This window comes from Sardina pilchardus, chromosome 17 (assembly GCF_963854185.1).
Source record: "Sardina pilchardus chromosome 17, fSarPil1.1, whole genome shotgun sequence".
Classification (NCBI taxonomy): Eukaryota; Metazoa; Chordata; class Actinopteri; order Clupeiformes; family Clupeidae; genus Sardina; species Sardina pilchardus.
The window spans coordinates 9956423-9980340 of NC_085010.1; the positions used below are offsets into that span (position 1 = coordinate 9956423).

The 23918-nt window shown below is 46.2% G+C and overlaps 1 protein-coding gene across 1 annotated transcript in view; it reads right to left on the reverse strand.

Annotated features, from left to right (window-relative positions):
* Window positions 1-476: 476 nt before the first annotated feature.
* Window positions 477-23918, reverse strand: part of ntf3 (neurotrophin 3) — a 33744-nt gene continuing 10302 nt past the window's right edge. Inside the window, exon 2 of the mRNA XM_062518371.1 lies at window positions 477-1471. Within this exon, the coding sequence (XP_062374355.1) occupies window positions 635-1471 (837 nt within the window). The 3' untranslated portion in view covers window positions 477-634. The remainder of the gene's footprint in view (window positions 1472-23918) is intronic.

Genomic DNA, 23918 nt, shown 5'->3' on the forward strand with positions numbered 1-23918 from the left:
TGACAATATTCTTGATGCCACTGTTATATTACCACAGAGTGTTTGAACGTTACAATACTGCTGAAAATGTAGCTTGGATGGACATGACCCCCATTGCAACTGATCCCATTGTCCGGGTTATTTGTCTGACAATGCATGGTAGGAGTTCGGGCGTCTGAGCAAGGCACATAGTCTGACCATGTAATGCTCTTTGCATTGCATGTGTCTCGGAGGAGTACAAGTTTCTTTACAAGATTTTCCTTTGCTGAAGACTTCAATAAATAACACAAATATACTTATACATAATATATAGACATGTAAAAACTACATGCGTTTTTTTTTAATATAACTTAAATAATAATTTATATTTATATATTTACAGTGTATATTTATATATTTTCACCCTCCCTCCCCTCCCTCTCTTTCCCCACCCCATGAACTTCACTTCAGAACCCCGAGTGGTTGTATAGCTGAGCGTATAGTCCTGTGTATGTGTGTGTGTGTGTGTATGTGTGTGTGTGTGTGTGTGTGTGTGTGTGTGTGTGTGTGTGTGTGTGTGTGTGTCTGTTTGTGTGTGTGTGTGTACTGTAAGTTTGTGCTCTGTTGTACACCCACACACGCACATGTTTTGTTTGTTTGTTTGTTTGCTTGTTTTTTACGTCCTGCGGCGTTTGCGTGAGAGCGCGCACACACACGAGGTGTCTATCCTTATCCAGCGCCAGCCCACCGTCACCTTGTCCTGGGTGAGCGCGCGCACGTACGTCTGCGTGGTCTTGCACTGCGAGTTCCAGTGCTTGTCGTCGATGCCCCGGCAGCCGTTCTTGAAGGGCTTGGAGTTCCGACACTTGGTCTCGTAGAAGTACTGCTTGACGTCCGGCCGGCCCGCGCTCGGGATGACCCCCAGCACGGTCACCTTGTTGCCGCGGATATCCACGGCGTTGATCTTGTCCGTGACCCACTGGCTCTCGCTGTCGCAGACCGAGTACTCGCCGCGGTAGCTCTTGTGCTCGGCGTAGCGCTTCTTCCGCGTCTTGTTCCCGCTGCCGCCGTCGACCGAGCTCACAAAGTCGTCCATGAGGTACAGCGGCGGGGGCTGCATGGGCGGCCGGTCGCTCAGCAGCACGCGCGGGGAGTTGTAGCGCTTGTGCTGCTGCAGGAGCTCCAGGGAAATGTCCGTCGCCGCCTGGTGCCCCGAGCTCCGCTGCTGCGCCGGCGAGCCTCCGTCCCTGGAGCCCAAGGGGGCCGCGGCCGGGACCATGCCTGAGGGAGGTGGCACGCGCTGGGCCGCCCGCTGCGCGGACTCCCCCTGCCTCTCCTGCGGCGTCCTGGGTCGGGTCCGGCTGATGTCGGCCTGCAGGAGCTTGATGATGAGGGAGTTGATGGGGTCCGGCGTCGGCCGCTGCCTGTCCATGGATGACGCCTGGATACCATAGAGGTACGCGAGGAACATCACGTACAGCAGGACGGACATTACTAGATTCACCTGTAAGATCTGAGAGACAGGGGGAGAGAGAGATGGGGGAGAGAGAGAGAGAGAGAGAGAGAGAGAGAGAGAGAGAGATGGGGGAGAGAGAGAGAGAGAGAGAGAGAGAGAGAGAGAGAGAGAGAGAGAGAGGAGGGGTGAAAGAGTGAATTATTGAGAGACAAATGAAAGAGAGACATGGCATATGTTAGTTTAGATGGTAGACAAACAAGTTATTCACTCTCACTAGAGTAAAGATAACAACTAGTTTAACTTCGACATTTTTTCTTTATCTCTATTTTTATATCATTTAAAGTGATTATTTTGTCTTCATGAAATTTAACACTTGGAGACTCCCAGAGTACCACAACAGCAAGTCAGTTTGAGAACCGCTGTAGTCCATTGTCCTTTATCGGTGCCTATTGAACATTCATCGGTGATACCAGTTAGCGTATAGCCCCCTTTTAGCTATAGGCAAGTTACAGGCTAACTGGTCAAACCTACTTCTAATGAATTATGCCAAGCTACACTATTGGTGGTATATGAATGGTATATACACTATCCTTTTATAACTCTGGGGTAAACGGCAAATAGGCTAAGTGATTGCGTTCCTTAGATAGAGCTCTGAAGGCAAAAGTAATCCGTTTCCTGTAACTGTGTATCGTTTCTTCAGAACAAAGTTAAATGGTGACCTATCAAGACATACGTGCATGCACACGGACATAGGCACAGGCACGCGGACGTGGGTGCATGCACACACACACACACACACACACACACACGCACATAATTTATTTATTTTATGATATTTGTACTAATGCTATTGTACCATTTTCTGTTCTGCCTGCTTTGGCAATATGAGTACCCCTGGTCATGCCAATAAAGCACTTTGAATCTAAATCTGCATCTGAGCCTGTAGGAGCCTTTCCTCTACGTGATGCTCTATGATCGATCAGGCCTCCCTACACTTCCTCTCTCCGCGCCACTCACTCTGCCGTCAGGCTTCACTTTAACAGATAGCTATCCAACCATGTCCAAGTTCCGGCACGCCACGCATGCATGCCAGAGATACCAACGCACACATACACTTACACTCTCATTCTTACTCTCTCTCTCTCTCTCTCTCTCTCTCTCTCTCTCTCTCTCTCTCACACACACACACACACACATGCACACACACACACACACACACACACACTCTCTGCAGGGAGAAACAGAATGGCACAAGTGTGACTGCTCAGTGCTCAGTGGTTATGTATGTATGTGTGTGTGTGTGTGTGTGTGTGTGTGTGTGTGTGTGTGTGTGTGTGTGTGTGTGTGTGTGTGTGTGTGTGCATGTGTGTATGCATGGATGGATTAGTTGTGCAGGGGAGGAGAGCCTCATTCTAGTGCCTCTCTGTTCACACTGTTTGTGGATGCTTGCGTACAGTGAGAGAGCGTGTTCACAGTGTTCACAGTGTTCACAGTCTCACGCTACTGCAGGAGGCCTGCGATGCGTGCTGTTCCAGGCATGGGTGGGTTTTGCCTGTGTAATGGGGGACAGAGAAGGGGAGTGTGTGTGCATTTTTTTAAGGATTGTGTGTGCATGCATGTGTGTTTGCGTTTGTGAATGTGTTTATGTGCATGTGTTGCTGAGTGAGGGGCTATGTAATGTATATAATTAGGTGTGTGTGTGTGTGTGTGTGTGTGTGTGTGTGTGTGTGTGTGTGTGTGTAAGTGAGTATGTACGTACACCTACACGTACACATACACATGTACTTGTGTGTGTGTGTGTGTGTGTGTGTGTGTGTGTGTGTGTGTGTGTGTGTGTGTGTGTTACGCATGTGTGTGCTCGCTTGTGTTTATGCTACAGCACACACACACACACGGCACACACTACACAGCACTCTCCCCATTCTTGGTTCACTGGGTCATATCCCCCATTCTTTCACGGTTCTTGCTTCTCATTGGCATGAACGCAGCATCACTGTGCATGTTGAACGCAGCATCACTGTGCATGTTGAACGCAGCAGCACTCATGTGTTATTGGTTCCCAACGCTGCACGGGCCATAAAGAACAGTGCTGCTATTTGCTTTAGATCCTTTTATTTCTGCATAAATCAAAGCACACTACTGGGAGATGCTGCCTTCATCCATATGTGTGTGTGTGCGTGTGTGTGTGTGTGTGTGTGTGTGTGTGTGTGTGTGTGCCTCCTGGGACTCAGGCCCATTACACTGTCGTTGGCTTTTCGCCGTCTTCCTTCCACTGACAGAGCCAACATTGCATAAGTCTGCATCTCATTTCATAACTTTCAAAAATGAAAGGCCCTTCCTTTACACATGCGAACTTAAAGTTAAGCCAAATCCAGCACAGCAGTATTTGTAGTACAGTCATTTCCTGTGTATTAGCCGCATTGTGCATAAGCCGCAGGACAGTGTTTTGTTCAAGTTAAAAAATAAACAAAACCATATTGAAACCATATTAACTGTCCCCCGTGTATTAACCTCATAGCTGAAGAAATTTGGCTAAATCAATTGACAAGCCGCAGCTAATAGCTGTGAAATGATGGAAAATACCACTAGTGCCGTGTATCACCCCTGGCCACGGTACATGTGGATTTGTTTACAAGCTGGCAAAGATAAACACCAAAGAGCTGTCTCCACTGACAAGGTAATGTGACACAATTTCACACAAATAGTAGGCTGTTGCAAACTGCTGTAAAGTCATTTTTTTAATTTCCATTCTCTGGTCATGGGAAAGTGAAGATGGAAGGCTGGTTTTCTGATGATGGGAAGTTGAGCCATTCTCCCTATTTCAAGCTAGTTCACCCCTCAAAACGACTTCAAAGCTGTTATAAAAGGTTAAACATCTTACATGGGATGCCTTTAAGCACAATATATAAAATGTTCACCATAAAAACAGAAACATTATATTCCACATCGCGCCAATTACAGTAAGTAAAGTGTAAATAATCCTATCACTGACCATAACCCTAAACCTAAACCCCTCGCACCCTTAGCACCATACATGTTTCAAGTCATGATGCAATAATGAGAAGATCATTCTCTTTCTGGGTCTAATGGCTTTCAGACTCACTTGTTTTTCTCCAAAGACAGTAAAATAAACGATGTTTTCCGCTATTCTGAGTAGCCTTTAAGAAAATTGTCATCTTACTACTCACTTGTTGCCTCAACCTAATCAAATCCTTTTTTCTGCAGAAACCTGGACGTTACCGTCGAATATATCATGTGGCTGCACAGCAGCAGCAATTAGCCTACTCTGTTAAAGTTTATAGCGATTTTGTTTTATCCTCGCGGAGGTGATGATGACAAAGTTTACAAGTTGCAAAAACCGCCTGGCTGCGCTAGTAAACATCCTTTCACAAAAAAAGCTGTTGGTCTCATGATGTCTGACTTAACAACACATCAATATGCAAAGTATGCTAGATGTTGTGGATTAATTACAGTCTGAGTGTGTTCTAGCAAAAGCCACTTCATTTAAATGTCACTGTGTGTTATCCCAGCAGCCCACAGAGAAGATGGATAGAGTGCAGAAGATAGGAGAGCTGTGTGTGTGTGTGTGTGTGTGTGTGTGTGTGTGTGTGTGTGTGTGTGTGTGTTATCCCAGCTGCCCACAGAGAAGAGCGAGCTCAGAGAAGATGGATAGAGTGCAGAAGATAGGAGAGCTGTAGCGATGGAAAACTGCTGAGTGTTAAAGGATGCACTGCACAACCTGCGTGTATGTGTGTGGGTGTGTGTGTATACGTGTGTGTGTGCATGTCTGTCTGTATTTGTCTGTGTGTGTGTGTGTGTGTGTGTGTGTGTGTGTGTCTGTGTGTCTGTGTGCATGTGTGTGTGTGTGTGTGTGTGTGTAATTGAAGCCACTGGGATGGGAATGTGGTTTCAGTGCTGGCGGGCTGTCTGTGGTGTGGGGTCGTGTTGCTGCAGATGTATCACGCCAAAGACAACACGCAGCACCCCTGTCCTGACCCCCCCCCCCACACACACACACATCATGCATGTATGACGCAGACACACACACACACACACACACATACACACACACACACACACACACACACACACACACACACAGACACACACACACATTCACACCATGCAGCACTGCCATACACATCTAACAACATACACAAATGACCATTACACACACCTATGTGCCTTCAGAGGACAAGTGCACACACACTTTTTAAACACTTATTGTACATAAGCACTGTCCATGCTCTGCCTCTCCATGTCTAATTCACCATCCTCTTAATTCACCACACACACACACACACACACACACACACACACACACACACACACACACACACACACACACACCACTTTCAAAGACAACTAGCAAAACGTCTCAAAAAAGTTGGCCCAACAAAAGGATGAATATTCAGAATTAACTAATAACTACCAAATAACAAACTTGTTATTTGTAGTTATCAATAACTAACTAGTTATCTATAAATATCATGAATTGACCTCAGTCCATCCAAATGAGCTCGGGCCCAGATAACAGGCCCAGATGACCATGGAAAACTGCTCTATGGTTACACCAATCATAATTTGTAATACTTCGTTTTAGAAATCACACCTTGTTTTTAGTGCACAGTCCAAATGGCAGTACGGTGTCTTTGATGGTATGGGGGAGCACTGAATCTGATATATCATGTGTACTATACAGTAGCTCACACTTCTGGAAAGGCGGAATTAAAGCAACACTAAAGACATTTTACATTTTTGTACCTTAAAATAGTGGCCAACATCAGGTCAGTGGTTCATCAACTCGTAATAGGGTGAACAGCACTTCTGCATTTGCTTCGTGGCCCTCATATCGATTGCAACCGCACACTACAGTGTGTCATTTTACCACATCGGGTAGCGGTTCTGTAGTTTGATGGAATGAGACATAAGACACTACACATTTGACTTGCTTCGATGTCGCAATACATCATACTTTCATAAAATCATGCAACACACTCTACCTTGTCTATGGACATCGTTATTTGCTGGATAAACAAATAGCATGCGCGCAACAGAGCAAAAGTGCTTTAGTGTTGCTTTAACACAGTGTATACAGACATCCGTATATTTCAGGAAAACAATCCCAGACTGCATTCTGCACAACCCACAACCGTCTGGCTCCATAGAAGACGAGTCCAGGTGTTAAAATGGCTCAAATACAGTCCAGAGCTGACACATGCTGTGCGTCATGGAGAGGAACACAAGATGAAGAAGACAACCAGACTGCTGAGCATCTGAAGTCCTATATTGGGCAAGGATGGGACATCTACGGCCTCTTGTTAAAAGAGGGAGTGAAGATACACAGTTGTAAACATGCCCCTGTCCTAACTTTTGTGACATCTTGCTTTATATATTTTCCAAAAACAACAAACATATTCCTGTATCAACAACTGACATGTTGACTCTGCACTACTCCACATTAACCGGGGCTTAGAAGTTGCAAATCATAGCATCACGTTTTTATATTTATTTTACAATGCATCCCTCATGTTTTGGAAACAGAGTTACAGAGGTATCTGTTTCTCAGAGTTCTCTGTTTCTCTCTCACTCTCGCTTTCAGCAAATAATAAAACATCATTAAATAGCACTCTTCAAAGTGCTATTTCAATGCTGTGATTGGGGCTATAAAAAACAGACTGGATAACCTAAAAAAAAGTCTTGTGTGTCTACAAACGATTGCAGTTGAGGGAAACAAACACCATCTCACTGTCCAACTGAAGACATTTGTCTTTCTATGTTTGGGTGTCTGTTAACCTCTCAGACGACCCGCCCTTGAGAGAGAGAAAGAGAGTGAGTGATTGTGTGCGAGAAAGGAGGACAAAACAGGAGACAGCGGTGAAGTGAATGAAGTGACAGAGTGATGGAGAGAGAGAGAGAGAGAGAGAGAAAGAGAAAAAAGGAAAGAAAGAGATGGAACGTGAGAACTGGAAAATCACGTAGAGGGGGAGGGTGTATGTGTGTGTGTGTGTGTGTGTGTGTGTGTGTGTGTGTGTGTGTGTGTGTGTGTGTGTGTGTGTGTGTGTGTGTGTGTGTGTGTGTGTGTGTGTGTGTGTGTGTGTGTGTGTGTGTGTGTGTGTGTGTGTGATCCTGAAGGGACAACAGCGTCCATGAATGAAGGAGAAGATGAGAGACAAAGGAATAGAGGAATGGGGTGATGATGGATAGATAGCTGCACAGAGGATAGAGAGACAGGAAAGGAGGATAGAGAGACAGACAGAAAAGGATGGAGAGAGAGAGAAGGAGGTATAAGACTTCATTGTCATTGTAGTTATACAATGAAACTTTGTTTGATAGCTCTCAGAGACATCTGTAGCAGCTGTATATATAAAGAGATATATATAGAGAGAGAGAAAGAGATAGAGAGAGAGAGAAAGAGAGAGAGAGAGAGAGAGAGAGAGAGAGAGAGAGAGAGAGAGAGAGAGAGAGAGAGTAGACATACAGTCTAAAGTGGGAGAGGGAGAGAGAAACAGTGAGATAAGAAAGTGCTGGATCCCACTCTGGCCTACTACATGACACCTGCCCTGACCAGCTGGACCACTGCCACACGACCACACAGGGCTGTCCAATTACATTGTGCTGTTAAAGAAATGAGAACGCTTTCATGATAAGCCCCTCTCACACTCCTCTTGTCTTCCGTCGCTGTTTTGTCTGTGCTGAGGCCCCAGTGTGTGTGTGTGTGTGTGTGTGTGTGTGTGTGTGCCTCCCAACACTGTGACATACACACAACACATAATGAAGTCGAAACCTTTTCTCCCTGAGATCTCTATGGGAATAATCAAGTAATAGTGTTTATGGATTGGAAAACACCTAAGGGATGGCTAACACTTACCGACAGATTAGACCGAAATGAACAGAAGTGAGCCTGTTTCCCAAACTAAGAGCCCCCTCAATGCGCATTAATGGGTGTGTGTTGACCCTGGGTGTGAATGTACGAAGAACTTGTTAAAAAATGATGTGCTAGTTTAAAGTAATGTGATATACGAGATTCTAAGTGCTTGTTTGGCTTAAAAGGGAAGTCTAGACTTTGCCGGCGTTCGGAGGGGTGTGTGTGTGTGTGTATGTGTGTGTGTGTGTGTATGTGTGTGTGTGTGTGTGTGTGGGGGGGGGGGGGGGTGAGTTATTAGCTGACATATTATCGGCTCCCCCACTCTCACACATGTGGCCAAGAAGTCGTCGCTAACGCCACGTGTCACAAGATAAAGCCCAAGAATAAACGTCACATGAACAGGCTTACGGGAGGCAGAACGAGCAGTTAACACACTGCTCTATATACGGAACATTCCTCCACCGGCTCAAAGTGATGTGGTTTTCTGAGATTTGTGACTTTAGTGGTGTGTGTGTGTGTGTGTCTGTGTGTGTGTGTGTGTGTGTGTGTGTGTGTGTGTGTGTGTGTGTGTGTCTGTGTGTGTGTGTGTGTGTGTGTTTATGAGTGTGCAAGATGAATGTAGAGTATGCGGCTGTTTTGCTAAGTTGGTCAGTGCGAACTGACAATCAGGAGAGAAAGTGTGTGTGTGTGTGCGTGTGTGTGTGTGCGTGTGTGTGTGTGTGTGTGCGCACGCACTGCATCAGCGTGGTTGTGTCAACAGGTGTGTTTTCTCATCTGCAAACACATATCTTGAACATGTGAACAAGTACATGTATGGTTGTTAATCTTTGCGTTAATACATGTGTGTGTTTGTGTGTAGGTGGAATTGTGTGTGTGTCTGTGTGTGTGCGTGTGCGTGTGCGTGTGCGTGTGTGTGTCTGTGTGTCTGTGTGTCTGTGTGTCTGTGTGTGTGCATGTGTGTGTGCATGTGTGTATGTGTGTGTCTCTGTGTGTGTGTGTGTGTGTGTGTGTGTGTGTGTGTGTGTGTGTCTGTGTGTGTGTGTGTGTGTGTGTGTGTGTGTGTGTGCACGCGTGTGTTTGTGTGTCGGGCGGCCTAACAGGCTGAAACAGGGCAGCATATTGAGTGTGTGAGGGCCCATTGGCGGCAAATGAGTCTGGCTAATTTAGCTCCATGCTGGCTGCAACCGCTTTTGAGATGATGACCACAATTACCGACGAGGACAATCAAGGGAGAGAGGGAGGGAGGGAGGGAGAGAGAGAGGGAGAGGGAGGGGGAGAGAGAGAAAGAGGGAAAGAGTGAGATTGGTGGAAAGAGGTGGTGAGGGACACACACACACACACACACACACACGCACACACACACAAAGGCAATGTCACCTTATAGTTAGTGGTGTAGAAAATGTTCTGCTTATTAATCTCCTCCCTCTTTCTCTCTCCCTCCCATTCTCTCTTCATCCCTCTCTCTTCCTTTGTCTTCCTCTCTCCTTCTATAGTGTTGTCCATCCATCCGACCTCTTGAATTGATGTTATCAACTCATTCAATCACCCCCTACACTCTTTCTCTCTCTCTCTCTCTCTATCTCTCTCTCTCTCTGTCTGTCTATCACAAACACACACACACACACACACACACACACACACACACACACACACACACACACACACACACACACACACACACACACACTCCCCTCCGCTCGCCCTCTAGTCTGGAGTGAATGCAGCAGTCCATAGACAACCTCTATCAGACACACACACACACACACACACACACACACACACACACACAACCTCTATCAGACACAAAGTCAATGGGCGCCACAGGAGGCGTCTACAGCAGGATCAGGCAGCGCAGCAGCCCAGGCTCTGATTGGCTGCTTTTACAATAACGGCATGATGATGAGTCCTGAGAAGAAGGAAGCAGAGGTGGAATGTCAGCCAATCAAATGCCCATTTAGGCCAGTGACCTTTAAAGTGAAGAGAGAGAGAGAGAGAGAGAGAGAGAGAGAGAGCGGTGGAGAGAAGGAGAGAGAGAGGGAGGGAGAGAGAGTGAGGGATGTAGAGAGATAGAATAAGAGAGTGAAGGAGGGAAGGAGCTCAAAAGAGACAGAGCTAAATACTGTGTGTTGGAGAGAGGGGAGGAGGTAGAGAAAGAGATGGGGAGAGAGAGGAATGGAGGTAGAGTGAGTGAGTGAGAGAGATAGAGAGGGGGAGGGAGGTAGAGTGTGTAGAGAGAGAGGAAGGGAGAGAGAGTGAGAGAGAGAGAGGGGGAGAAGGAGGGAGAGAGAGAGAGAGAGAGAGCTGATGGATTGGGACTTGTCCAAGAGTGGGTTTAAGAGTCAATCACATGGCAGAGTCACTGCTCACTGGGAATGAGAAAATAAACGAAAGGATAAAAGAGGGATAGAGCCAAGGAGTGAGAGAGAGAGAGAGAGAGAGAAAGAGAATGAGAAACAGAGAGAGACAAGGAGTGAGTGAGGGAGAGAGAGAGAAAGAGAAACAGAGCGAGAGAGAGGGAGGGAGAGAGAGAGAGGGCAGACCTCTAAGTGGGCTAAATGGGGAACAGTGTTGGTGCCAATCAAGCCCATAAAGTCTGAGAGATTGTTACTGCACTTCATAAACCCATTCTGCTAACAGGCACCTACATTCAGACTCTCTCTCTCTCTCTCTCTTTCTCTCTCTCTCTCTCTCTCTCTCTCTCAAGCACACACACACACACACACACACACACACACACACACAGACATAGATTCCACACCGCAGGATAAATATACAACTCCAGCCACACTCGGAGTGGTGAAGTGGTAATGTTCTCTGTGGGAGACCTCCCTCCCTCACACACATGACGTAGTGAGTGGTTACACAGGGGAGGATGAATGAGCGACCTCAGGAGGCGAGCGCTAACGCTAACTCCCCGCCGCTGAATGGGCGAGTTTGACAGGAAATGTGACAGGAGGGCGCGACGTGGGCCCTTTAGGCCGACGACTCCATAATGAACCAAAGGTCCCGGCACGGGCGTGGATGGCAGCTTGTCTGTTTGGTTTTAGTAGTTCAAGCACCCACATTCATACTTTGCATGTGACGTCACAACTACTGACCTGCGGGCAAAGACATTATTTTCCTTCAAGAAGCCCAGTCAACTAATCAAAGATCTTGCCAGGACGTCACCAGTTTGACTATGAGAAAGTTGGTGTTTTGAGGTGGAAACAACATGCCAGATAGTTGTTGTGTGATCGGGGGCGCTAACCGCCAATGGAGACCAAGCCGGGTTTATGTTGTTTTTGTTTTTTAACTACCGCACTCATCAAGCTGTCATTCATTGGCAGGCAGGGTGTACATTTAGATGAAGACTTTTATGGCCTTGCTGGAACGAAATCAAGAGTATTCAACTTCCTTCTAGAGGCAATTACAATAAAAACATCTAACTGAGAGTCTTTTTTTTACTTAATACTCTGAATACTATCAGTAGTTCAATGTGGTTAGGTGGCGTTTAAGGTGAATGGTATGAGCCAGAGAAGAAATAACAAACAAAGTTCCCCCCCCATGCTGAGATACTACTTGGTCTCATCCACTGGAGCTCAAAGTGGAAGTCTCCTTGCACGGCACTGGACAACGTTTGAGTAGATAATCTTTGGCATCCTCTTTGGCGCGCTCAGAGGCCTGCGGTGTTTGTTTATGTGAGGAGAGAGATTTTAAAAAGTTAATTGCTCGGATCATCTCAGATAAATGACACTTCAGCAAGAATCAAGCGGTAGTAATGTCTGAGGCCGCTTTCAGCTGCCTTGTTTACCAAAATCACTTTATCAGCTGCACACACACACACACACACACACACACACACACACACACACACACACAATTTCACCTACACACAAACACACACATGCATTAACGCAAAGATTAACAACCATACATGTACTTGTTCACATGTTCAAGATACGTGTTTGCTGATGAGAAAACACACACGCACACACACACACACACACACACACACACACACACACACACACACACACACACACAATAACACCAGTCAACTCACACATCAACTTCCTTCTTTTATAGCTTAAACTGAGGGGGAAGGATCCTGAGGGCTGCCGTGTTCAGCTGGTGTAACAAACACATTTATAATTAGAAGGTGCTCTCTGGCAAAAAGACGGACAACTAAAAAACCATGAGGGAGGAACTTTTTTATAAATATGCTAGTTTATATTGGAACTTGTTAGAAACAATGGCAACATGTTTCGGCCACCATTTAGGCCTTCATCAGGGCTCGTCTGAAAAGCTGCTGTATTCCTAAGAAGAGTGCAGTGGCGTCCAGGAAGTTTTCCATCTCTTATACTTGGGCCAGTGCCAAGACAGCAGAGGCTACACAGAACTGCACACGTGCAAAACATTGAGATGTAGTCACTAAGTGGATCCTTATATGCACAGCACCTTGACTGACTAACTCACTGCCTGCACACACAGTGCGTGCATCCTGTCACTGGATGGAGTCAGTTAGCTTGGCTACTGTTAGCACCTCACCCTACCAGAGCACGTTCTTTAAACTTATTTTGTGTAATCAGCTTGTTTGTGTTTTTGTATGTGTGTGTGTGTGTGTGTGTGTGTGTGTGTGTGTGTGTGTGTGTGTGTGTGTGTGTGTGTGTGTATGTGTGTGGGTGTGTGTGTGTGTGTGTGTGTTGTGTGTCGCGTGTTTCCTGAAACCGTTTGATTCTGTTGGCAAACATTTGCAATAAATTAAAAGAAAATGGAAACCTGAAACCTTCACGTCCTCCAATGTTTACCATCTGTCAACTATTTTTTGACACACCTGCACTAACACGCATTTCCATGGAACTGAAGGTGCCTCAATGGCTCTACCGGAGAAAAAGGTTTACAGTAAAAGGGGATATCTGCAGTAGAACCAACAGGTTCTGCACACACAGTGCGTGCATCCTGTCACTGGATGGAGTCAGTTTGGCTTAGCTTGGCTACTGTTAGCACCTCACCCTACCAGAGCACGTTCTTTAAACTTTTGAACTTGAACTTATTTTGTGTAATCAGCTTGTTTGTGTTTGTGTATGTGTTTGTGTGTGTGTGTGTGTGTGTGTGTGTGTGTGTGTGTGTATGTGTGTGTGTGTGTGTGTGTGTGTGTGTTGTGTGTCGCGTGTTTCCTGAAACCGTTTGATTCTGTTGGCAAACATTTGCAATAAATTAAAAGAAAATGGAAACCTGAAACCTTCACGTCCTCCAATGTTTACCATCTGTCAGGTTTTGACACACCTGCACTAACACGCATTTCCATGGAACTAAAGGTGCCTCAATGGCTCTACCGGAGAAAAAGGTTTACAGTAAAAGGGGATATCTGCAGTAGAACCAACAGGTTCTGCAAGACCTTTTCACTAATAAAACACTTAGAACAACCCCCCCCCCCCCCCCCCCCCCCCCCCCCCCCTTTCTAAGTCCATGTGTGTACCGTAATTTCACAACTATTAGCCTCAGCTTATGCATTGATCTGGCAACATTTGTTCAGCTATGAGATTAATACACAGGGGCAGTTAATATAGTATTACAGTAATATGGTTTTGTTTCTTTTGACTTGCATAAAACACTGTCCTGCGGCTTATACACAATGCGGCTAATACACAGGAAATGACTGTAGACATAAATGCGTAGAGAACTTTTAGTGCTTCTTTGGAGAGAAGGATCCTGATCTCTAAGTGTGCTGCTTTTGGGACGAGTCCAACTGTGAAATCTACCGAATGGAGAAGAAGGAGAGAAATGGAGAGAGAGATAGAGAGAGATGCAGAGAGAGAGAGAGAGAGCGAGAGAGAGAGAGAGATGCAGAGAGAGAGAGGGCAAAAGACATAGAGGGAGAGAGAGAGATGCAGAGAGAGAAGGGTAAAGAGATAAAAAAGAGACAGAGGGAGAGAGAGAGAGAGAGAGAGAGGTGAAAGTGGAGGGAACAGGAAGGATGAACTTATGTTTTATATCTCAACATCAGCACTTACTGCACATAGACCTGCCACACCCTCACTCTCTCTCAAACTCACACACACACACACACACACACACACACACACACACACACACACACACACGCGCACACACACACACACACACACACACACACACACACACACACACACAGGGAGACAGTCTGACAGTAATTACTGCCCTGTCCACTGAGCCAAGCAGCAAGGTGCCTTTTCCCATTGAACAGAGAGATATAAATGAAACAAGAGCACACACACACACACACACACACACACCACACACACACTCACTCTCTCTCTCACACACACACACACACACACACACACACACAGTTCCTTTTTGTCTCTATCCCTCACACAATCACATTCCTTTCTTCTTCTTTTCACCATTCCTCTCTCTTGCTCTCTCCCTCTTTGTCTTTTCTGAAGTGCTATGCAGTACAGTATGTGATATGTGATTCCCAGTCACTGAAAATAAAGGATGACACAGGAACTATCTTAGAAACTAAGGAAGTGCAAAGATGTCAGTTTCAATCAATTGCCTTTCCCCATGTGTCCCATTCAAAAGCTGTTATAAAATGTACAGATCAGTGATTGATCAATCCATCTTTTCACTTTTAGGCAATTTTAGGACATACCATTGGGCTGAGAAAGCAGGTACTACCCTGACAGATTATTTCACACATCTGCATTTAAACAAACACAACATCGCCCGCACACACACGCCTGCACGCATGTCCACCCGCCCGCCCGCCTGCACGCACGCACACACACACACACACACACACACACACACACAAGCTGACACACAACAGACGTGTATAAATATAACAGAGCATTGCCAGTGTCATGCTCTGTACCCCCCGAATGGGATTGGTGTTTATAATAAATCCGCCATTTGGGAGTCAGAGACCTTATGAGGTGTGAGGAGTGCAGCAGGCCATCAAGAGTGTGTATGTGTGTGTGTGTGTGTGTGTGTGTGTGTGTGTGTGTGTGTGTGTGTGTGTGTGTGTGTGTGTGTGTGTGTGTGTGTGTGTGTGTGTGTGTGTGTGTGTGCATGTGAGTCTCATGACAAAGCAGGGCTTCCTCACCAACACAGAAAACAGACACTCACGTAGGCCGGGTGAACCCTGCTTGACCTGCCGGCAAATTTGGATTTCGCCCGGCAGCTCAGGCTGGAAACCTGCACATCTATCTCCCCTGCTTCCTGTCCACAACAGTTGGGTCCCAAATTCTCACAAACTAGCTTATCTGAAAGACGCACCGGATCGTTGGTCTGATTGGTTGAAGGACTATGCCCATTGATCATGCCTCTTGTGCAGTAGAAATAAAGCACAGCCTCCCCATACTAATGTTCAATCTTAAAAGATTGAGCTAATAATGGTGATTGCCAGACTATCAGACACCGCTATTTGCATAGAAATGGACAGACAGATAGATAGATAGATAGATAGATAGATAGATAGATAGATAGATAGATAGACAGACAGATAGATAGATAGATAGATAGATAGATAGATAGATAGATAGATAGATAGATAGATAGATAATCTATACAAATATCTATGCAAATATGTACTTAAAATCATAGGTGGTGTCCCATACTGTATGCGTGGCCGACTCAAGTAAAGTGACTATATTTAGCTTTGTTTAGTATAGTAAAGTGACTAGTATTTAGAAAGTTAGTATAGTTAAGTGACTAGTATTTAGCTTGAGTTTAGTATAGTAAAGTGACTAGTATTTGGCTTTGTTTAGTACAGTTAAGTGACTAGTATTTAGCTTCAAGCCCAACTGACACACGCAGTTCCACAAACTGCCTGAACTCTGGAGCTGCAGCTGCAGTGGGCGCGATGAGAGACGAATAATGAGCGGGTAGCGCTTTGTGGGTCATATGATTTAACAAGGTCACCTGATGCGTGCCACAGCCAATGGGTTCGCAGACGAGTGCAGCACTTTATTGGTGAGGCCCAAATTTGCTTGGTGTCTGAACTCTTTCGGGGAGGGGAGGGGAGAGGAGGGAGTAGGGGGTGATTATGGGCATTTGGGTGAAATTGAGCACTTGGCAGGACATGACGCATTCAACAAGTGACTCAACACCCACCCATCCACACACACATGCACACACCTTGCCTTCTCCCTCCCATCTTGTTGCAGTGCACAAATCACGCCTCATCTCATCTCATCCAACACACACACACACACACACACACACACACACACACACACACACACACACAAACACACACACACACACATATAAGCGCACGCCTCTCGTCTTATCCAACTCACACACACACACACACACACACACACACACACACATAAGCTCATGCGTCTCATCTCATCCAACACACACACACACACACACACACACACACCCTTGCTTCACCCCTTCGTGCCCTGTCTCAGTACACAGGTCTGTCTCGTCCATATGAATGCATCCTTTCATGGTGAGGAAATTGCTAAGGCGACAAGTTCTTGAAAAAAGAGTTTTTTTTAATCCAAGCCTCCACCCTACTTCCTACCCTACACCCACGGCCCCTGGGGACAGCCAAGTCAGTGTGTGTGTGTGTGTGTGTGTGTGTGTGTGTGTGTGTGTGTGCTTGTGTGTGTAGGGAGGAGGGTTGGTGCTAAACTTGGCCGTCATCTTTCGTGGTGAAGAATGTGCCCGCGGGTACGCCCGTCCTGCCAGCCAGCCTCGCCACCCGACGGGCTGAATTATGCAACAGTCCGCCCGCTCGCCCGTCGATGCCCCCGAACGACGCAGAGCCGCGTTGCGCCACGTCCCGGAGCTCTCTCTCTCTCTCACACACACACACACACACACACACACACTGCACTGAGAGCGCTGAGAGCAGGATCATGCCATCACATGGAGTAGAGCCTGCTGTATGGCTGCGGGATGGGACTGAGCTGTGGATCAGAGGGATATTGTTCTTAAAACACTCTGGGACCTGTTCACCCAGGAACACACACACACACACACACACATGCACATACTGTATATACACAGTGCCCGCTGATTCATTGACACCCATGTCATCCTCTGAGATCAAAAAATGCTAAAAGGAGGAGTGTGGATGGAGGCTGTTTCAGTGACATACACACACACACACACACACACACACACACACACATGCTCTTTTAGTGACGTGCTTTGTGCAGTGCTTCTGCACACAAGAGGACATTGTCGGAGGGCTATGATGGCTCGAGGCAAAAGGGGGGGGATGGGGGGGCTGTGACCCCCCAGGCGGCTGAGAAATAAATTTACCTCCAGAGCCGCCAGTCGTTGACAGTATCCGCCAAATTCCTTTTCAACAGCAATACAATCGACTCTCACATTGCCCCGCCGCGCACAATCATACTTGATCTAACCACGGAAGATTAACTCAACCGTTTTATGTAATCCCACAAGTCTTGTGATATGCGCAGTATTTACGAGAGTCAGAGTCAAACTTCTCCACCCCTTTCTCTGCGTCCGTCTGGTTTATCCCCGATTTCCCTTTCCAGACCAGGCCCTATGATAAAACCACAGTCGAGTCGAGTCGAGTCACGCCGCCATCATGTCAAAGAGGAAAAGAGGGAGATGGCCATTCCCGGTTTCCTCCTGCCATGCAGGACACACGCGCATTAGGTGTTAAAATCTGCCTCCTGATCCCCTTTAACAGGTTTAGTGGCCCTGAGCACAGTGTGTGTGTGTGTGTGTGTGTCTGTGTGTCTTTCAGGGACTAAACATGCTCTCCACAAGCCTAATATTCTCTCTCTCTCTCTCTCTCTCTCTTACTCTCTCCCTCTCTCTCCATGTATGTCTGGTCTGTCTCTGTCATGTTCGCTCTCTTGCTGTTATGACACTGGGCTGGTAATCTGTTAAAAATAAATGACAAGACGTCTGTTCGTAACTCATAGCAAATGTTGTGTTGTGCTGTGCAGTGCAGTGCATGCATTCCTCACTCAAACTCTTCCAGCAAAAACAACCAGTTTTCCAGCCAGTGGGACGCAAAAAACACAACATGGTTCCTGACCAAGTCGATCCATCATGTCCTTATGAGAAGGCGTGGAGTGTGGAGAGCTGGCCTCGTGGTCGTCCTGTGCTAACTGACCGCAGAGGGACGCGTAGGAGGCGCTGAATGTCAGGGACTCCCGGTCCCCTTCTCGGCCGCGCAGGTGTTAATCTGTAACAGGTCTGGGTGTCAACGCTAGCAGTGGACGAGTGCTCTCCCCCACCTACGCACATCGCCTAAGACAGGGGAAGCAGGCTTACGGCTCCCTGAGCCTTTAACTCCCTGGGGATTGCTCGGGGATTATGGTCAGCTGCGCGCTTCGCAGGCCGGGTGACGTGCCGCAGGGATGCGTCTCCGTGTGCATGCAGGGTCCGAGCAGGCCACCCTGAATGCCCGCGGCTGTCACGGACGTTCTGCGCCGACCCGAAATGCTGGACGACGAACAGAGAGAGAGAGGGACTGAGAATACCCGGACAACAAGATTCCAGCGAGATGAGAGAAGTTATTGTCTAACGTTGTTAAATCGTTATTTTAAATTCACACATACGCACAATGTGGCCAGGCACCACGTGCCAAAAATAGGTCGCTCTTGAAGTCAGTTTGTCTGTCCTCGCTTGTAACCGTGCCAAAACAGAGTACAGTATGCAAATGCCGTTGGAAAGCACAAACGTTTCAGTGTTTCTCTCCAGTTAAGTCCATTCAAACCTTTAGCGGGTAGATGGATGAGTTAATAGCTTCAGCCATTACAAGTGACCCTGATTACCATCCAGACTATTCCAGAATCACATACTGTAGAGCATTGTGTGAGAACTCTATGGGATCCCTAGCTTCTAGAATGTTCAATAAACTACAGCCTTCTGGAATGCTTGGATCAGAATTGTTATCAGTCTATCTGTCTGTGGTCAGATCAGATTGTCCAACAAGTCTCTCAGTAAGCTATTCAGAAATTGGAAGTGAGAAGTATTGAGAGCTAAGAGAGTTTCTATTCAATAATTTTGACATGATAGGAGTTTAAACAAAGCATCCAACTGCTGTCTTCAAGTCAGAAGTCAAAAGGTTTTCATGTCTATTTACAGGCATGGAAAAAGCTTACTCTTCTTCAACCCTTCCAAATATGGCCAACATGGGAATGTACAAATATACAGACAGGCCTTCTGGTTGGGAATAATGAAAGGAATTCCAATTTAACTTGCAATGAAATTAAAACAACCGAGAAGAATCCATCTTCATTTTTACAATAGAATGCACTGTACGACCCCAGCATTCTAAACACATTTCAGTGGTCGACTGGGACCTTTTTTCAATTCAATGTACGCACTGAGGATTCCCTTTCTAGAGCATAAGCATGACAGAAGCATGGAGACCTCTATCAGGTGAGAGGGCAAGAAGACACCACCTCGAATGACCCCCCCCCCCCTGTGTTTTCAACACAGCCACCTAAGTGGGTGGACTCACGGTTCTAAAAATGGCTCGGCTGGCAAGCTTCCAGCAGAAGATATCCACCCAGGATTTTCACAGAAGAGTGTCTAAACCCTAATGCGGCCCAATTGACTCCAGATGTTCCCATAAAGGGTAGAGCTGTGAGACATTCCCCTGCCCCAAAACCCCTCTCTTTCCTCATCCCCAACCTCCCCCTTTTTCCCTCCCTGTCTTATTCACACCATTAGGGTTCCCATCGAGGTGCACACGGATGTAAGTTTATATATATACAGACTCGAGGAGAGCAGCCGGTCGGGCCTGTGCTTGGCTGAGGTTAGGACTCATGTTGTTAGGAATGGAGCACAGACATGTCCACAGGCAAGCCTCGGAGAACGTCCTGGCTTGACATAACCACATCTTCAGGCGCTAGTTCCCCCATGGGTTATGTCTGCATGAAAACAGCTTGTCTAGCCATGATCAAAAATAGCTTGTTTTATTTGAGTTTGGGATCTAATATCTAACATATACAACGTCAACATTGACGTAAAACATCTTGTTTAACATTCTTGCCACATTGTGGAAGAAAAACGATACATTCAAACACTTGTGGTTTCACAAGATTCATTCCTTCCAGCTCTGGCATCCAAAGCTAGCTTTCTAAGTCTTTTTCTGAGCTTCAAATGTCAACTCAAAAATCTGTCAACAACCACCAACCAAATCCGTCCCCTCCTCCTCCTCCGCCACCTCCGCTACCTCCACCACTTCCTTCCCACGTTCATTTAGCAAAATTCTGAGGAGGGGTTAGACAGAATTCCGAAAATTCTCTTTCTGTGCAGGCTGGTGACAACTTTCCAGTGTGATGCATCTGACAGGTATGGCAGGGTTCTCCCCAGAACAACACGGAACTGCAAACAACAAAAGAGCACTAACACAACACAACAAACCGCCACAGGCCCTGCAGAACTAGCAATGTCATAACAAGCTCATACACAGCACACACACACACACACACACACACACTCTCCCCAGGCCTGTCCAATAGCATGTCTTTTTTACAGACACAAACAAACTCTTGTAAGAGACAGTTACATTTAGTTTATAGATTTCCCCAGCTCAAGGGGATTGGACCCAGGGTCTTCTTAGATACAAAAAAAAAGAGACAAATAGTTCTCAATGTTATCCGGATCATCTCCAGAGAGATAGCATTAAAGGGTATTCCTAGAACACACTGATAAGGGACTCTTTGTAATATCGATCTCAGAACCGTTAGGCTTTTAAGGCCTACAACAACGAGGAACCTTGTTGCGGTAGGAACCCTACAACAGGAAAGGATTCTGGAATGATAGACACCAAACTCTCTAAAGTTTCAAAATCAGTACAGCATAAATAATTATAGGACAATGCTTAGCCTTTCATAGCAATTCCTGAATGTTACAGCAACAGCCATTAAAAGTGAACAGTAGGGTCAATTATCTCACTGAATCACTACACAATTACAATAATACATTTCCACAGAAGCAAAATGCTACAGTACGTTGCTATACATTTCCACAGAAGCAAAGTGCTACATTGTCATACATCTGTTATGAATTTATAATGTTATTGAGAATGCCAGCTTCCTGTTCTCAATTAGGTTAATTATGAAGTATAATGCAGTGTGTTTGTGTTCTAAAACTTTTATGAGACCAATTACTGACACAAATGAAGGCTATTATAACAAGTCATTATGTTTGCATTTAAGGCATTCCGAGTCTCTTTGAGTGCACTTAAAGACCGCTATGGAGTCTTCATTCATGGAAAGTGCTCCCAGTGTTTTAATTCAAAGTGACTTATAGGAGACAAGCTGTAGGCTTTAGTACAATAACATTTTACATTTTGAAATGATTGCTTCTGCAGTTCCTCGTGCTGGCCTACTAGAGCTACAGTAGGGATGAGCCAGCAGTATCCCTTATTAGCCCAGCTGCCCCAAGTGCTTCTGTTTCCGCGTGTAAGTCTGGTATTTGACTGAGAATGTACTCTAACAGGGGTCAGTGACCACCGAGCTCGACACAGCCCTTGGTCAGCCCCACGGGTGATCGTTAAGTGACCCCAATCTAGGAACGCCTGCCAGGTCAAAGAGGATAAGTCAGGGATGCTAATGGGGCAACTAGCACAAATAAGAGATGGAGGAGTGTGTGTGTGTGTGTGTGTGTGTGTGTGTGTGTGTGTGTGTGTGTGTGTGTGTGTGAGAGAGAGAGAGAGAGAGAGAGAGAGAGAGAGAGAGAGAGAGAGAGAGAGAGAGAGAGAGAGAGAGAGAGAGAGAGAGACAGATGGACACAGAGACACAGAAAATAGACAAGGGAGAGATTCACAGAGAGAGTGTGAGATTAACAGATAACAAACGACGCCTAGGAGAGAGAGAGAGTAATAGAGAGAGAGAGAGAGAGAAAAAATCGCATGCGCAGACAAATAACGGCATCCTAGAGAAAGACCAAACAGATTAATAGACAACTAATAACATATTAGAGAAAGACAGAAAGAGAGAGAGAGAGAGCAAATTGATTAAAACACTACTTATGACATTTTACAAAGACAGAACGAGCGAACGGCACTTAGGAGACAGAGAAAGACAGTGTGAGAGAGAGAGAGAGAGAGAGAGAGAGAGAGAGAGAGAGAGCAAACCCCCCATGGACCCTTTCTGGCGCTTATCTCCTAAGATGATTAAAGGGGTTTTCCTTCACTTCTGTGGGCTTCTTAGATTTAACCCGGTTCCATAAGGAGGCTTTAAGCACCACCACCAGCAGCAGCAGCAGCAGCCTGTGCCCGTCGCGGTCGCCACGGTCACCACCAAACTGACCGTGTCCGCAGCGCATGGCGCCACACTAACACACAACGTCAAGAACAAACATCTGCTACTCAGAAAACACGACATGCGTTAGCCCTTCAAAAACACACAGCGCCGGCCGGGTGCCTTTGAAGGAAGCCTTTGCGAAGCTCTTATTGGCAATGAAAGCCGCTATTGCAGTAAATTAAACTCATTTTTCACGAGTCTCTCCAGCTGTCTGTCACCCACACGAGCAGAGTTTTTTTTTTTTTTTTGGTTTTTGGCTGCGTTCAGCAAAAGCACTGTAGGACTGGTTGCAGGACCGACGCCATGACTGAACGAAGCCATGCTACCTTTTAAAGGCAAATCAACACAGCAGCTTGGCGTGGCCTGGAGAAGCCATGCACTTCCATCCCCATTTAGTTAGGTTACACAACGTCGATAGTCGCCTGCCAAACTAAATAATGACACCAATAACTACCGGGCAGATTAAACGGGTTCCAGAGGGATGATCACATGAGCTCTTTTTTTTCTTTCTTTTTTTTTCGTCTGGAGGCATCGGGCAGATGTGACTGACATGGTGTGCAAGGCATGTCTGCATCATGAGTCAGGCGTCAGAATGTGCTCAGCTAACGGAGCCAGCTCCTCACTAGATCCACATCCAGACACATCCAGATCATCCAGACACACACATCTACAGACACATCCAGATCCACGATCTACAGGCACATCCAGCGCACGCCTGAGGTATTGGATGCATAGTTCTGACTGACAGAGAAAGTGCATGGGTAGGCATATCTGAACCATGAGTCAGGACATGTTCTCAGCCAACAAGGCCTCAGGGACTGAGATAACAGTCAACACCGCAACAGTCAACACCGCAACAGTCAACACCTAGGCTTAGCAACACCGTTGCTAAGCCTAGCTGGGCCGAACTGCTTCACATCCTGGCCAGACTGACATCATATCCTGGTAGCAGCCGGCAGCTACTGGGTTAGCCTTAGCGCTTCACACATCAGCCCACCTGAGAAGCGTTCACAGAGACCCACAGACCCTCACAGAGTGCAAACTGAAAAAAAAATGACCTTTATGTTATCCTGTTGTCCAGCCTAAGTAATTGTAGCTGAATTTTTGGACATTTGGAGCTTGTGCTGCTTGACATTAACTTATTTTTAGTAAACATCAACCTTCATAACAACTTTAATGTCATGAAAATGATCAAAACAATTGTTCGACCAAAAATGCAGTTTTTGCTTTGTAGGGCAGCACAGCAGAGCTGAATGTGCCTGACTGTAGTCGCCCCTTCAGCTGGTACCATTGCACCAGTGTGTTTAGAATGTTGTGATTAGAATTAGAATGGCTAGAATGAACGTTCTCCCTCTATGGCTCTGGAACATTCTACGGAACATCTACGTAGGAAAAAATAGAATCTTAC